This window comes from Dromiciops gliroides, chromosome 2 (assembly GCF_019393635.1).
Source record: "Dromiciops gliroides isolate mDroGli1 chromosome 2, mDroGli1.pri, whole genome shotgun sequence".
In the NCBI taxonomy this organism is placed as follows: domain Eukaryota; kingdom Metazoa; phylum Chordata; class Mammalia; order Microbiotheria; family Microbiotheriidae; genus Dromiciops; species Dromiciops gliroides.
Genome location: NC_057862.1, coordinates 216299816 through 216317475, shown reverse-complemented (window position 1 = coordinate 216317475; position 17660 = coordinate 216299816). Strand labels below are relative to the sequence as shown.

At 38.2% G+C, this 17660-nt stretch overlaps 1 protein-coding gene across 1 annotated transcript in view; it reads left to right on the top strand.

The window, feature by feature from the left end:
- The window catches only part of TDP1 (tyrosyl-DNA phosphodiesterase 1), a 191989-nt gene that overhangs the window by 151749 nt on the left and 22580 nt on the right, over nucleotides 1-17660 (top strand). Inside the window, 1 exon segment of the mRNA XM_043985761.1 lies at nucleotides 1670-1778. Coding sequence (XP_043841696.1) covers nucleotides 1670-1778 — 109 coding nt within the window.

Genomic DNA, 17660 nt, shown 5'->3' with positions numbered 1-17660 from the left:
AAAAAACATTCCTACTTAAGAGGAATGCTTTCAAAATGATCTGGTCACTCATCGTGTACTTCTTCATGGGTACAAATACAAAACAGCAACATTAGATTCTGAATTTAGAGCTAGAAGGTATCTTTGAGGCCATTTATTAATATTAATACCTAACATATCACTTACATGTTTAAACACATCATAATTATCTCATTTGATCCTCACAGCAGCTCTCAGGTTGGTGCTAATATTATCCCCATTTTACAGTTGAGGAAACTGAGGCAAATAGAGCTAAAGTGACTTGTCCAGGGTCACAGCTAGTAAATGTCAGAGGTGGGATTTGAACTCAGGTCTTCTTCCTTCACTCAACCTACTGTGCCACCTAGCTGCTTTCAAACCTAGCTTTTTGATGCTACATAAGACCATGCTGTGTCATCAAAGACAATTTCTCTTGGATAATAAACAAATGACATAGCAAATCTAATTAAGATTCTTTTGGCCACCTGTTTTCCAGCTGCCTGTCTAAACTTCCCCTTTCCTAAAAGGGTAACCCTGATTTAAAAGTCTAGTCTAGTTTTGGCTCAATTCTGTGTGCTTCTCTTTGTATAATCCTTGAACATTATCAGGCTTCCTCTTCATGGTGCCCTCTAAAAAAAAAAATAGTCAAGTCAGTTGTGAAGAGCCTGGTGTCAGCTGTGCTACTTTACTCCTAATCATCCTATCTCAGAACCTCAGCATCTTCTTTAACCCTCCCCTCATCCTCAGTACCCCACTGAATTTAGTCAGGAAAACTGGATGACCTTCTTACCTGTTTGGCCCCCAGATAGTTCCCATCACCTGTGTCAACTTCTTTTTCCTCATCCACAGAATGAGGATGTTCAACTAAATAATGTGGACTCTTGGGGCAGCTAGATGGTGCAGTGGTTAAAGCACCGGCCCTGGATTCAGGAGTTCCTGGGTTTGGATCTGGCCTCAGACACTTGACACTTACTAGCTGTGTGACCCTGGGCAAGTCACTTAACCCCCCATTGCCTGCAAAAAACAAAACAAAACAAAAAATAATGTGGAGTCTCCTCTAACTCAAAACTAAAGAACTTATATCATAGAGCCCATCTCTAGTGAATGCAGGAAGTGGGACACTCTCTGGCCCCTTTCTTCATGATCTCTTGTTTCTCTTCTCTCCTTCCTATTCCCTACTGCCATCTCCCAAGCCCAGGCTCTTGCTGCCTCTGCTGGGACTTCTGCTGTCATATCCTTCACTTTATTCTACTCCAAGTAGCCTATTACTATGACAGCACCTGTCTGGAAAATTGGTAATAATATACTTAGAGGTGTTTTTACACAGTGAATTTTGTGAGCTCCCTACAGACTTTATGTGGGATTATGGTGAAAATGCGTTGTGATGCCTAAAATTGGTTCCATTTTCTATGAAATTTGTACAGGCATTATCTGCTTTTAGATTTCTTCATGCTTGAACCTCTCTTCCTTTTAGGTAATGTTTTAGATTAAAAAATAGAAAAGATGATTTGGGTGGGGATGGAAGGGAAAATATTTGGCTTCTCAGGGCTTTTTAACTTCCTTGAACTAACTTGGATTGGATTGTAAATTTCATAAAAGATACATTTGTTCCATAAAGCGTCTCTTTTCCCAGAATTCTGGATGCCTTAGTAATTTCGCTGTGTTTCTTCAGGGACTGGATACCTTCGAAGTCAAGAGGAAAGTCTTTTCAGAAAACCAGGAACCAGCGACCTCTTTTCCTGTGCCTTATGATTTGCCTCCAGAAATTTATGATAGTAAAGGTGAGACTTCGATTAATGAAAAGTATGCATGTGTGTATGCCCCCAACACAAAAAAACAAATTACATGTGACACCCCTAGAGAATGAGTTTTTATGGTATCTCTGTAGTAAGAGAAAGAGCAGTAGATTGATTCACTTCAGGCCATATGGTGTGAAAGAAACTGGAATGATGAGAAAGGGATAGAGGTCTTGGGTTTAAGTTCTGACTTTGTTACTTTCTAGATGTATGATCTTGAACGAGTCATTTAAGTTCTCTAGGCTTAGATTTTCCTCAACTATAAAACAAAGGCATTGGTTCTAGATGACTTCTAAGGTTGTCTTTATATGACTCTTACCCATTCAAGGTTTTCCTTGATGTTCCTTCTTAACCTGATATAAAAGTATTGAGGGTAGAGGTTAGCAGGGTGCACAGTGACTTATTTTAGGTTCCACACCATCTAGGCATGATACTTTTGTAACTTCCTATGGTTTCCTGGGTACCTTATCTTGATCTCCCTCCTATGGATCTTATCTAACCCCAGTCATAGAAAAGGCCTAGAAGACGGATGTCGCAAAGGGTGATCCATTCAGATTTTTAAAAATTAATTTTCTCCCAATTAACCAAAATCTATTTTCTCTCCCTTCAACCTAACATCTTCTTTTCATTGGAAAAGGCGGGGGAAAACCTTGTAACCAGTATGCATAGTCAAGCAAAATAAATTCTCTGCTTTGGCCATGTCCAAAAAATAGGTGTCTCATTCTGCATCCTGAATCCATCACCTGTCAGAAAGTAGGTAGTATGTTTCATTATACTCAAATTAACTATAAAAGACACATGAAGAAAGATACTATCTGATAAATAGAAGTATGTATAGAATAATTTTACATATATACCTATTTGTGTCTAATGGTAGCCATTTCTAGAGTTGGGGGGTGGTGATGGAAGGGGGGAAAAAAGAATTTACATGATAACTTTATTATATTTAAAAGGAATACTGTGTGACCCTGGGCAAGTCACTTAACCCTTGTTGCCCCACAAAAAAAAAGAAAGAAAGAAAGAAATAGTAAGTTATACATAATAGATTGGCAATTTCATGTGCAGTTATCTTTTTTATTATACTGGGTTATGGAAATACTTGTTTTATACTATAAACTAAGAAAAAGAGTAAAAAAACTACACTTAAGAAAGAAAGAAAGAAAGGTAACATGTTTCAATATGCTTTTCCCTTGCTTCATGTAGTGTGTTTTGTACTATTGAAAGACCCTTGTTTTATTCAGTATGGATCATATCATTTCCTTCGGAAAATACTTTAGAGGTCTTACTACAGAGAACAGAGCGTCTTCTTCAAATATACAGCATCTTATGTACTGTTAATACCCAATAACATGCTGAAAATGCTAGTAATTGAAATATAATTTCTTATATCACTGATACTATAGAAAGGCACTTGGACTCCGAGGAAATGCATTTTTTCCTATACTTTGGAAAAGTGAGTGGCTATTAACATTTCAAAAGCATTTCATTTTTCACAGTGGTTTGTAATCTACTCCCATACCTATAAAAATCTTTCTGGCTATTTTCACATCAAAGGATAATGGTTAAAAAAAATAATAAGCAAAATGTAGCCAGACTTCAGACACAGGCAAGATCCATCCTTTCCTGTCGTGGGTGCAGGAGAGAGAAGTACATGTGACCATCGAGATGGGAGATGCCTCTAGGGTGGGTCTGTGATGAGGCTTGGCTCACAAACTCTTGTCTGTAATTTGAGTTCCCCATCTTCACTTATGATTGGGTGGGAGTAGAGTTGGAAAACTTAGGTCACTATGAAGAGAGACTAAATGTATATAAGGTACAGTAAAAGAGAAAAATGGAACTGGGAAAGTTAATTAAAAACTTGATATTAACTAAATTCAGGGTAATTAAGGTTTTTGCTATATAACTAAGCACTCTTTTAGGTGAGTTGGTGAGTGTTGTCCTGTAAAGTTGCATGTAAATTAAATTGTATTTCCAGCCCACTAGGGCAGCTGATAAGGACATCAAGAGGGAGTATAGAGAGAAAACAGAAGAGGATGCAAGACATACATAGCCTTGGGTATACGCACAGTTAGTGGGCATGACATGGATGATGAATCAGCAGGCGAGACTGAGGAGGAATGGTCAGGAGGAGAAAAACATCTGTGATCTCATCAACCTGGATGCCTTCTTCTAACAGTGCAGATTATAGCCCATTGATGCTTTTACCCAGATGATTCTTGCCCATGTATTACCATAAATGCAATGCAGGGAGAGCCCCACAGTGTGTTCAAGGCCTTCCCCTAAGTCTCAAAATGATGAGGGTGCAGATTCAGCACAGCTCATCTCTACTGTTGTTGCAACATGACTGGCCCACATCCTTTCCTGGTTACATATCTCTGATGCTATCTGCCCCTTACATTCAATTCCTTACTGGTAATAGAATGCAACCCACTTACATCCAGTGAGGCCTTTTCCTTTGAGTGACCTGTAATTTTGTGATCCTTTCCTGCTTTGAGTGAGCTATGATTCTGGGCCCTTACAGATTTTCATATCTCACAATTCATAGCCATTTGACATCTTCAAAAGAATATTGGTTAAAGAGAATTTTCTACTATAGGGAGAAGCTTGGGATGGTTAAAAATACTGCCCAATTTCACAAAATGCAATCTAACCCATTTTCTTCCTCCTTTTTAGTTGTAGACTTAGGTCATTGTTTATTTGCATTGTCTTTCTAAGAGATAATATATTAGTGAATCAGTCCCTTGAGCTTTCCATCTGACTACATATTAGCAACTGAATGGTAGGAAATATGCAGCCATTTGGTTTTTTCCTGCAAATTGTTAATCTCTTTTGAGTATGCTCATGGATCTAATTTAGGAGGCTCAGCTGTGTTCCACAGTTTGATGCAGTTAGCAACCTGGCATTCGGATATTGGAGTATTTGGGGGACCTTATCCTCTATTGCCCTTCTTGATTTTGTTGGGGTTTTTTCAGTCTTTTCTTTTTTTTCTGTGAGGCAATTGGGGTTAAGTGACTTGCCCATTTTTTCAGTATTTTTTCTAGTTACCTGTAAAGATAGTGTTCAGCATTTGTTTTTATAAGATTTTGAGTTCCAAATTTTTCTCCCCAAGGTAGGTAAGAGAAAGAAATTTAATATAGTTTATATATGTACGATCACATTAAACATATTTCTGCATTAGTCATATTGGGAAAGAAGAATCAGAACAAAAGGGAAAAACCTCAAAAAAACCAAAGTAGAAATAGTATGGTTCAAACTGCATTCAGCTTCCACAGTTCTTTTTTTCTGAATGTGGAGAGCATTTTCTATCATGAGTCCTTTGGAATTGTCTTGGAACATTGTATTGCTGAGAAGAGCTGTCTGTCACAGTTGATCATCACACAATGTTGCTATTGCTGTGTACAATGTTCTGGTTCTGCTCACTTCACTCAGCATCAGTTCACTTAAGTCTTTCCAGGTTTTTCTGAAATCTGCCTGCTCATCATTTCTTATAGTACAGTCATTTATGTAATCTTATACCACATCATTCATTTCTTACAGTATTCCATTACATTCATAAACCACAACTTGTTCAGCCATTCCCCAATTGATGGGCATCCACTTGATTTCTGATTCTTTGCCATCACAAAGACAGCTGCTACAAATGTTTCTGTACATGTAGGTCCTTTTCCCTTTTTATGATCTCTTTGGAATGCAGACTTAGTAGTAGTTATTACTGGGTTAAAGGGTATGCACAGCCCCATAGCTCTTTGGGCATAGTTTCAAATTGCTCTCCAGAATGGTTGGATCAGTTCACAGCTCCACCAACAATGCATTAGTGTTCCAATTTTTCCACAGCTTCTCCAACATTTATTATTTTCCTTTTTTGTCATATTAGCCAATCTGATAGGTGTGAGGTGGTACCTCAGAGTTGTTTTAGTTTGCATTTCTCTGATCAATAGTGATTTAGAGCATTTTTTCATATAGCCACTGGGGAAGTTAATTAAAAACTTGATATTAAACTGAGATAACTAAATTTAGGATAACTAAGGTTTTTGCTATATAACTAAGCACTCTTTCTTCATCTGAAAATTGCCTGTTCATATCCTTTGACCATTTCTCAGTTGGAGGATGACTTATATTATATATTTGATTCAGTTCTCCATATATTTTAGGAATGAGACCTTTATCAGAAACACTGGCTGTAAAAAAATTGTTTCCCAGCTTTCTGCTTTCCTTCTAATCTTGGCTACATTGCTTCTTCACTTTGGATTCAGCATAAAATATCCTCCATGACCAATGGCAAAATTATTTGGCAAGCATATGTGTATTCCTTACTCAAAGAAGCTAAGCGGTAGAGTGGGTAGAATGCTGGATGGGGAGTCAGGAAGACCCGAGTTAAAATCCATCCTCAGACACTTAATACCTCTGTGACCAGGAGCAAGTCACACAAGTCTCTACTTGCCTCAGTTTCTTCAACTATAAAATCAGATTAATAAGAGCAACCATCTCTCAATTGTTGTAAGGATCAAATAAGATAAAATTTTTCAAGTCTTTAGCACAGTGCTTGGCACATGGCAGGCACTTTGAATAAATGCTTGTCCTATTCCCCTTCAATATTAATAAAGTAATTGATTGTTAAATTAAATAATAATTTAAAGTAATCAAATCTATCTTTTGGGTTTTTTCAGGACATCTTCTATAATCTTGACATATACATTGAGTAACTATTGTAATAGGTTCTTCAGAAGGTTGCATTAGTGCAACCAAATCAATTTTTTTTTTTTAAATCATTAACAGACACTAAGCATCATATTCTGTGTCCCCTTTAGTCAGATGTGGGACTCTCATGATGTTTGCTATAGAGTTTTGGTTTTGAAAGTCTAATTGTTCCTATCTCATATGTTCATCCAGGATCCCTTCAGTAAATGTAAAGCTTAAGAAAATAAGTATGCAGGCCAATAATAGTGTCTTCTTGGTCACTTTTATTTTAGTTGTAATAATGTCTCTGAATTTCCATAATTATTTGATCTCTCCTTGTCTTCCATGTATCATGAAAATTGATCCTTCAGGAGACTGGAAACTGGTTACCTCCCATAGAGTTCCCTGGTATATATTTGCTTTATTTTAGTTGATCTTCCCATCTGCATATTGTTAGAGCCATTTCTCCTTCCCCATTCCATCACATGAGGAACTATAATGTTGGAGTTCAAATGTAGTAGCTAAACTGTAAATGACGGAAAACAAAAGATTTTGCTATAGAAACCTGGACAGTTTTTCCCCCACTTATTTTCATGTCACCTTTCCAGTTACTTCCTTTTTAAAAATATATATACTGATATCTTTTGTTTTAATGTTGCCTATATTTTCCCTTCTAGGCCATCCCAGAGAGCTATATGACAAAGAATTTTAAAAAATAAGAGGGGAAAAAATCAACCAAGCCAATCAGTTCATTGAAAAAAAATCTATTCTATGCAGTGTTCTACAACTCATGAACTGTCTTTTCCCCACTCCTAGTTGAGGGGTGAGGGAGTAACCTCCCATATCTCTTCTTGGGACCAAGCTTGTTCTTTGCTGTTCTGCAACATTCATTTTCATTTGTTTTGTGGTAGTGGTGGTTCTTTCCATTTCCATTGTCATAGTCATTATGGACATTGTTTTCATGACCCTGCTTAATTCACTTTCCATCAGTTCATATAAGCTTTCCCATACTTCTCTATAGTCATCACATTCATCATTTCTTACAAGCTTAGTAACAGTCTGTGACATTCATGTACCACAGTGAGTACTGCTTCTTCTTACTCTGGTTCATACTTGCTTGTAATCCATTAAAACCTTTCAGTCTTTCTTCACCTGGATTGTTGAGTCACTCCATGGTTTGAATCACTAAAACGTCTGAATCATACCATGTATTTAGGGAGTATCCAATTTTTTAAAAATGATTTTTGGAGTTAATGCTAATGAGATTCTAGGTTGAAGTCAAAGCCATTGGACCTGCTTTAGTGAATAGATAAGTGAGGTTTAGAATTAACAGTATAGTTAACTGTAACTAGGATATTTGACCTGCTTCAAAGTAATTTATTTTCTTAAATAATATTCCTAATCTCCCTATCCTCTTATGTTATTAAATTAATAAAGTTGTTCGTTATTGATAATTCAGTAGTAATCTTTAACCTTGTCCTCCTTTGAATTGTTAAAAACACCTAATTACTGGAGTCCAAATTAATGTGGGAAGAATGTAAATTCACCAACCTATATGAATTTAAAAAAAAAAAAAGAGTGACCATACCTATGATTTCATCTGTGTAAAGAATTCCTGATATAAAAATCTTTCCCTTCATAGATAACCAGCAGCAACTTATCTTGTAACTTATACTCTTAGGAGTATAAAGCCTAAGTATTTAGAGCCTGAGGCTCTAAAAGGTTAAGAAATAGTCAGGGATGGGGTGGCTAGGTGGCGCAGTGGATAAAGCACTGGTCCTGGATTCAGGAGTACCTGAGTTCAAATCCAGCCTCAGACACTTGACACTTACTAGCTGTGTGACCCTGGGCAAGTCACTTAACCCCAATTACCTCACCAGAAAGAAAGAAATAGGGTTCAATATATGTCAGAAGTAGGATTTGAACCCAGATCTTCCTGACTCCAGTGCTGTCTCTCTATCCCCTGCCACACTGCCTCTGTAAAATACAAAACACAATCCCACTAGGAAGCCAACCCTGTATAGTTGAAAGAATCGTGGAGTAGCAGTCGGGAGCCTCAGGTTCCCTTCTCAGCTTTGCCATTAAGTAACTGTGTGGCTTTGAACAAGTCACTTCTCTCTGAGCCTAAGTGTTTTTCATCTCATCATGTGATTTGTGATTGGTAATATAAAAAGATGAGCTAATTTCAAGGTCCCTTCTAGCTGTTTATATCTAGCACTTCAATCACGGGCAGTTAAATGGCAGCTCTGTGCAGAGCACTCACTGTGGCAGGGTTTCACTTTCTGTGCAAGAACTGTATATTTTTTCCCCAAGGTTCTTTAGAAATGAGGAATTTGTAAATGGCTTGATACTTAGATGGATCCGTGATCATGGTGGATTCTCCTTCCACCTATGAGGATTATAGCCAGTCCATACCCTAAGACTCACCCCCAGGAAGGCTAGGCTGATTTCTCTTTAAAGGGCATTACAACTGTCTTTGAGACTTAATTGGCTCAAAGGAGTAAGGCCTGGGCTGTTGATGTAGCTTCCTGGTGGCCTATATACCAAAAAGCCAGGACGTGAGTAATTAACCTGATTCTCCCTCAGGCTTCTAGCTGTAAGACCAGCATGGAGAACACATAAGGCCCAGAAACTACCCCAGTGGAATCGATACTCTCCTCTCACTGAATATCTTTTCCTTCCTATTGCCAACTGATCCTTTTCTTTTTAATGGTTTGACCTGCAAGTGTTTTGTTTTACTCCATTCTCAGACTTGAGTTACCAGACTGGCCTGAGTTGATTTCACATGCATCCTCTTACACCTGGCCTGCTTGCACGTCACTTCTCATCCTATGTGATTCTTTCCCATTCCTTTCCATAAATCTCTCCTTGAGTGATGCACTCTACATTTGGGGGCTTCTGATTCTTTCAATATTTCATGAAATTTCACTTAAGTTCTTTTCATATTTCATGAAATGAAGTTATTTAGCTAAAAAAAATTTTTAGCAAATTAAATATCTGTGATTTCATCATGTATTTTATAGGTGATTACCCTGGGGGTAAATGTAATTACAGCTGGGGGTGTTGTTGTTGAGTGGTTTCAGTCATGTCTGACTCTCCATGACCCCATTTGAGGTTTTCTTGGCAAAGATACTGAAGTGGTTTGCCATCTCTTTCTCCAGCTCATTTTACAGATGAGGAAACTGAGGCAAGCAAGGTTAATTGACTTGCCCAGGATCACACAGCTAGTAAGTGTCTGAGTCCAGATTTGAACTAAGATGAATGTTCCTAACTCCAAGGGCCAGTACTTTATCTACTGCACCACCTAGCTGCCCAGTAACACAGGTACTCCCTTTTAGTTATGATTTTCCACAGGGCTGCCAAAGTAATTTTACTAAAAGACTCCCCTGTTTGATATTTAAAGTTCTTTAACAATCTGCCTTCAGATGACTTGTCTGCTTACCATACCATCCAGCTCCTCTGACCTATATGCTGCTTCTCACACATAACAAGATTCTGTCTGCCATTGTTGTTCCTTGGCATAGGCTATCTCATATCTCAGCCTGAGGGCCAATACCCTGTTGAGGCATTCCCTAATTGCTCCCCTCACCCCAGTTTACCTTGTATTTATTTTGTTTGTTCTGTATCCTTAGTACCCACTGCCTGGCATACAATAGTCACTTAAAGTTATTTGATTGATGGTTCTTAATTGCTTAACCCTAAAAGTTTTATCATTTAAATTTGGTTTATTTATCCCTCCCTTTGCCCCCTTTACCACATTGCCTTTATTTTCATAACTTTTACAAGAACCTGAAATTAAACTGCCAACCCTGCCTTGAAAATTAGTCCATGGATCCTGGAGTTTAAAGGACTCAGGGATTGTTAGGGAAACTACTTTGTATTTTTAATCTGATGATGTCAGTAATTGTCAAAAAGTATTTATTAAGCACCTAATATGTGCCAGGCACTATGGTAGAAGCTAGAGATACCTTAAGGAGCTCCCAGTCTGCTGGGAGAGGCAACAAGCAAACGTGTGGTAGACTTCCAACCAGAATGAAATCTCACATTACTTGACCCCAGGAAGCATCTGGTTTGTAGCAGTGTATGTGGTTGCTTCTATGACCCTGACATTTTGTCCCATTCTAAGATGTATTATAATCATAGGTTCATATGTGGTACATGTGTCCCGAACAGCAGGTGCCCTCATATTTCAGCTGTTGAATATTAAAATATAGTTTTTATATCTTCCTGTCTCCTACAAACAGATCAGAGAAATCTTTAATCTCTCCTGCAAAATTAGTAAGCAGATCAGAGAAATCATAATATCTTATAATATCTCCAACAGTTTGTTCCCACACCTGTCCTATTGGTTAAGAACCAGATTAGAGAATTTAATATCTCCTACAAGACAAACCAGATCAGAGACAGACAAAAAAATAAACATAATATCAATTTAATATTTTGTCTCAAGAAAAAATATGTAACACATCTTGTAGAGACTCCTCTCCTAAGAGAGCTCAGAGACCCTCTCCTTCTAGGGGTTTTTAAGGTTTCTTTGCCCATGGGTTACAGGGCGTTGTCAGTTACAATACTGTGATACAGAAGCAAAGGCAGTTTAACAATTTCAGTTATAACAAGTATGGAGGAAATACAGAAGCATCATGATAAGATTACAGGATTCCAAAAAAGAAAAGGATTTGGCAAGGATGAGGATGCTCAGGTGTCACAATAAGATAGGGACTTATTATCCTGAGGGAAAAGAAGTCAGTAGGTAGGGTCTTTTATCTGCTATCTATCTACCTATCTGGGTTCAGTTTTAGAGTTCAGTTGAAGGACATTTTGGTTCCTATTAATCCAGGGTTTTCATTTAAAAAAATACTTTTGGATAAGAAGGTACAGCCATCAAATCCAGGTGATCCATATATTCATGTTAATACAGCTGATGTTGATATGGCAGTTAACAAAAGATTGTGTTATTTCAAGGTTTACAATCCACTCTGAAGGTATGGGTTCCTTTGTTCAGCTTTACCTACTTTTAAAGGGTTTCTAGCATTTATCTCATGTAGTTCGTGAATTGAGAGCAGGGCAAAGCACAACAAATAAAAAGTGCTTATTGGTTTGCCAGCCTTTGGAGACTGCTCCTGGGAAATAAACCACCCTAGTTCAGATTTAACTGGAAAAGGAGAAATAGATGCCTGAGAAGACTATGCCCCTTCCAGTGACCACTGAGGATCTCTGTTAAGAGTATGACCCAGTGAATAGGAACTCAGTATTTAACAAAAACTCCTGGGAAAACTGGAAGATAGTATGGCAGGAACTAGGCATAGATCAACGTCTTACACCTTATACTAAAATAAGGTCAAAATGGGTACATGATTTAGACATAAAAGGTGATACTGTAGGCAAATTAGCAGAGGAAGGAATAGTTTACCTCTCAGATTTATGGAAAGGAGAACAATTTATGGCCAAACAAGAGATAGAGAATATTATGAAATGCAAAATGGATGGTTTTGATTACATAAAATTAAATAGTTTTTGTACAAACAGAAGCGAAGTATCCAAAATTAGAAGGGAGGCATAAAGCTGGGAAATAATTTTTTACAGCCAGTATTTATGATAAAGCCCCTAATTTCTAAAATATATTGGGAACTAAATCAAATTTATAAGAATGCAAGTCATTCCCCAATTGAGAAATGGTCAAAGGAAATGAACAGGCAGTTTTCAGATGAAGAAATCAAAGCTATCTATTGCCATATGAAAAAATGCTCTAAATCACTGTTGACTAGAGAAATGCAAATTAAAACAACTCTGAGGTACCACTGGACACCTATCAGATTGGCTAATATGACAAAAAAGGAAAATAATAAATGTTGGAGAAGCTGTGGAAAAAATGGAACACTAATGCATTGTTGGTGGAGTTGTGAACTGATCCAACCATTCTGAAGAGCAATTTGGAACTATGCCCAAAGGGCTATAAAGATGTGTATACATACCCTTTGACCCAGCAATACACTATTAGGTCTTTTTCCCAATGAGATCCTTAAAAAAGGGAAAAGAACCTACATGTACAAAAATATTTATAGCTGTTCTTTTTGTGGTAGCAAGGAATTGGAAACTGAGGGGATGCCCATCAATTGGGGAATGGCTAAACAAGTTGGGGTATATGAATGTATTATAAGAATTGTGCTATAAGAAATGGTGAGCAGGAGGATTTCAGAGAAACCTGGAAGGACTTACATGAACTGATGCTGAGTGAGATGAGCAGAACCAGGAGAACATTGTACACAGTATCAACAACATTGAGTGTTGATCAACAGTGATAGACTTGACTCTTCTCAGCAGTACAGTGGTGGATAGTTCCTTCCAAAGGACTCATGATGGAAAATGCTCTCCAAATCCAGAAAAAAAGAACTATGGAATCTAGATGCAGATTAAGCCATACTATTTCTTTTTTTTGTTTGTCTTTCTTTGAGGTTTTTCCTTTTTGCTCTAATTCTTCTTTCACAGTATGACTAATGCAGAAATATGTTTAATGTGATTGTACATATATAACCTATATCAGATTGCTTGCTATCTTGGGGATGGGAGAGGAAGGGGAGGGAGAGAGAAAAATTTGAAACTAGAAATGTTATAAAAAACAAATGTTGAAAACTATCTCTACATGTAACTGGAAAATAATAAAATACTTTTATGAAAAAAAAAATGACCCAATGAAGAAAGGGAGGATGCCATAAGTCCTTCAGACTAGCACGAGTTGAGAGGAAAGGAATAGGATTTGAGAAATTGTAATGGGGGGGGGGGCAGCTAGATGGCGCAGTGGATAAGGCACCGCCCCTGGATTCAGGAGTACCTGAGTTCAAATCCGGCCTCCGACACTTAACACTTACTAGCTGTGTGACCCTGGGCAAGTCACTTAACCCCAACTGCCTCACACGAAAAAAAAAAAAGGAGAAGAAAGAAATTGTATGGGGGAAGAACAATGGATTTATGTATCCTTAGTGCTTAACACAGTACATGGCACAGAGTAGACAATAAATGTTTGCTGTTTGGTTGATCTAGAGCCAGAATTCTTTCTCTTGTTGTTCTTTTTTCAGTCATGTCTGACTTCATGACCCCATTTGGGGTTTTCTTGGCAGAGATACTAGAGTAGTTTGCCATTTCCTTCCCCAGATGAAGAAAATGAAGCAAAGAGGGTTAAGTGACTTGCACAGGGTCATATAGATACTAAGTGTCTGAAGGCAAATTTGAACTCAGGAAGATAAGTCTTCCTGACTCCAGGTCTGGCACTGTCCGCTAAACTGCACTGCACTGCATTACTTGGCTGCCCCATAGTCAGAATACTAATGTTCAAATCCCAGTTACCCTTACTGTCTGTGTGTTCCTGGGCAAATGACTTTACCTCAATTTCTTCAACTGTAACATGATGGAGTTGACCTCAAAGCTTTTTCCTAGCTCTGTATATAATGCTGTGAACTGGGGAAATGAAATAAAATCCCGTGCCTGCTCATTTACTTGTTTCTTATTAAGCAACAAAACTGATAATTAGCAAAGCAGTCTAGGAACACTGAAAGTGTTACGCAACCTAGTCCATTGTAAAATATGTCAGAAGGATTTATGCTTTGTGTAAAGTTTAGATCCAGCCATTCTTTTGAGGTTGCTTCTACCTCTATGATGAAAGTAAAAATCACCATCAGCAGTAAGAAAGTTTTGAGTACCTCCTGTATAAAGAAATCCATGTTAGACACAGAGACTTTATTTGTTTCTTGTTTTGTTTTGTTTTGTTTTTTAGTGAGGCAATTGGGGTTAAGTGACTTGCCCAGGGTCACACAGCTAGTGAGTGTCAAGTGTCTGAGGCCGGATTTGAACTCAGGTACTCCTGACTCCAAGGCCAGTGCTCTATCCACTGTGCCATCTAGCTGCCCCGACACAGAGACTTTAAAGAAATTTAAAATACTCTCTTCCCTCAGGAAGCTTCTAATTGGTAAAACAGGATGATAATTTTCATGCAGGGACCAGGAAAATATAAACTAATAATATCCTTTGACTATATAGGAAGATTTTTTTTTTAACAAATTCCTGTGTGGTACTTAACTTGCTCCACTAAAGTCCTCTTCCAGTACTTCTTTGGGGGTGAGAGATGCTCCCAGGTGCTTGATGGCATTATACCAAATGACCTCAACCTCTGGAAGGTCCCACCAAGGTAAAAGAAAAAGCTTCAACTACATAGACTCTTCTAAATACTATTCCAGCTAAGTTTGTCAGAAAGTTAACCCAAGGGAAGTTTTTTGGTTTGTTTTTTTTGGTTTTGTTTTGTTTTGTTTTGACCCAGAAACTCAAAGTTAATGGTTTCATTCTGTCTCAGTAAGGGGAAAAAGTGCCTTCCCTGATGAAATCACAGCTCCTCAAAGTAACACTGTAAGTCTTACTGGCAAGTGTTCCTAAAACTGTCGGTACAGAGAAGTAACAGCAGAAATCTGAGAGTGATAAGAAATGAGTATTGAGATCTCTTTTGTTCCTTGATTTCCAGTGTTAGCACTATACTTCATCTCTAGAATACAAAGGGACAACTTGTAAGACATGATGTTTTCAGTAGTCTTAAAGGATCTCAGGAGACCTTATTATTTTTTTAACATGTAAAGTATTTGTCATTATTCTGTCAGTTAGCAGAACAGAAGATCAGCCTAGGAAGAGAGTCTGCCTGTATCCTTATATGTATAATGAATCAGAAGACCTGAATTCTAATTCTGTGTTTGCCACTTGATTAGATCAATGGATTTTGTCTTGTATCCTTGTGTGTGTTTGTATGAAACCTTGTAAAACAAAGTTATCAACCTAGCAAAGGTGGTGGTGCTGCTAAGAACACTCCTGCTGTTCAGAAACAGGGATTTGAGAAAGGGTGGGCATACTTAGGGAGTGAATAGGTGTTTAAGAAGACATTACTAGGGGCAGCTAGGTGGCACCGTGGATAGAGCACCGGCCCTGGATTCAGGAGTACCTGAGTTCAAATCCAGCCTCAGACACTTGACACTTACTAGCTGTGTGACCCTGGGCAAGTCGCTTGGCCCCAATTGCCTCACTAAAAATAAATAAATGAATAAATAATTAAATAAATAAATAAATAGAAGACATTACTTGCAAGTAAAATTCAAATTCCTGGATTATGGTTGAATAATTTCTGGATTATGGTATATTCCTTGGGGCTGGAAAGGATGTTATTTGCCTGGAGTCTTGTGAATCTGATCAAAATATCTTTAAAATAAGAGGAAAGGAGAATGGATAAAAATGCTTACATACATCTTTTTTTTTTTTTTTTTTTGCGGGGCAATGGGGGTTAAGTGACTTGCCCAGGATCACACAGCTAGTAAGTGTCAAGTGTCTGAGGCCGGATTCGAACTCAGGTACTCCTGAATCCAGGGCCGGTGCTCTATCCACTGCACCACCTGGCTGCCCCGCTTACATATATCTTAACAGTCGCAGTATTATATAGAGTAACTGCAGTATAGGAAGAAGATTGGTAGTAGAGATCCTCAGAAATAAACAGGAAACAAAATTATGAAAGAAGCAAGCAATAAAACCAGATCCACACAATAGGGGTAGTGGAGAGTGAAATAGAGATCTGGTGTAAAGAGGCCAATTTAACTTCATATGTATGGCTGAGATTTGATGATAGGAAACTTAGGATGTAAGAAGTTTGAAAAACTATATATTATCCTAATGAAACATATGATAGGTAAACAGTCATGGGCAATAACATTGTATCTTCAGAAGATATATTGATGTGAGGAAATGTAAGAACCAGAAAGGGAAGCAAAGTGGAGAGAGTTTGGATAAAGACCAACAGAAGGTCAAAAGGAAGTTATGGTATCCAAGTACACTAAAACCACCTAGACTGGAGAAGGTTAAGTTGAGTTTGGAACATAGATCACAATCCTCCTATATTCAAAGTGGAAGTGTATGACATGAGTGAGAGGGCAATTCAATTATCTGGATATTTGCTGAAGGTCTGCTAAAAGCAGAACAGCTAATAATTTATTTTGCCTTAAGGAATGAATCAGTCAATCAGCAAACATTTATTAAGCACCTACAATGAAAATTTCATCCTTCAAAAGGTTGAGGGTGAGGCGGGGTCAAGATGGCAGAGTGAGAAGAAGCACTTTTGCCTAACTTTCCCAATATACCTCCATAACAATGTAGAAAATGAGCCAGATCAAATTCTGATCAGGAATACTCAAAACAAAACAAAAAACACCTCACAGCGAGTAATTTTTCCAACTCAAGGCAGCTTAGGAAGACAGACAGAGAGGTCTGTTGTCACTGGGGTCAGGAGTAGAGTGAAGTGGTAACTGCAGCAGTGGCGGCACCTGGAACATTGCAGTACCCGGGCTTGGAAAGGGAACTAAAAGAGCACAAGAGGAGAAGGAAGCACTGGCACAGAAAGAGATTGCAGAAGACCCCATAGTACTTAACATTGAAAGTAGGAATGGGTGCCATCTGGCATCTCTTTTTTTTTTTTATCTTTTTAAATTTTTTTAATCCTTTTTTTGGGGGGGGTGGGGCAATGAGGGTTAAGTGACTTGTCCAGGGTCACACAGCTAGTAAGTATCAAGTGTCTGAGGCCAAATTTGAACTCAGGTCCTTCTGAATCCAGGGCTGGTGCTTTATCCACTGAGCCATCTAGCTGCTCCTGGCATCTCTTTTGCTCACTACCCAATTCCAGGTCACAGATCTATAATGGATGAGCATGGGCTCCAGCTGAGTACTAAGCACAGAATAAGTCCCAGAAATTTAGCTTGTGGCTCTGAGCACAGGAGCAGAGCTGTGACCATTCTGAACTTGACCCCAGTACATAAAGCTATGGTGGAAAAACCAGGGGAGCCAGCAGTCCAGGTCCTCTGAATCTGCAGCACTTCCCAGCAAGCTAACAGTCAATGAGTCCAGCAACAATTTACTGAAGCTCAACTATATACAAGCCAACAGACCCAAAACTGGATCAGGAATTTGGAGAGTTTAGACCAGGAGGGCTGTGAATAGACCTCTTCCCAGATTACACCACTTTAGAAACACCAAAAATTTACAGGTCCCTAGAATGAACTGTGAAAGCAGCAGAAACAAAAATAGCAAAAACATGATTTTACAAACCACATAAGAGTATTAGAAGAAAAAAATATATATGTATATATGTATGTGTGTATGTGTGTATATATGTGTACA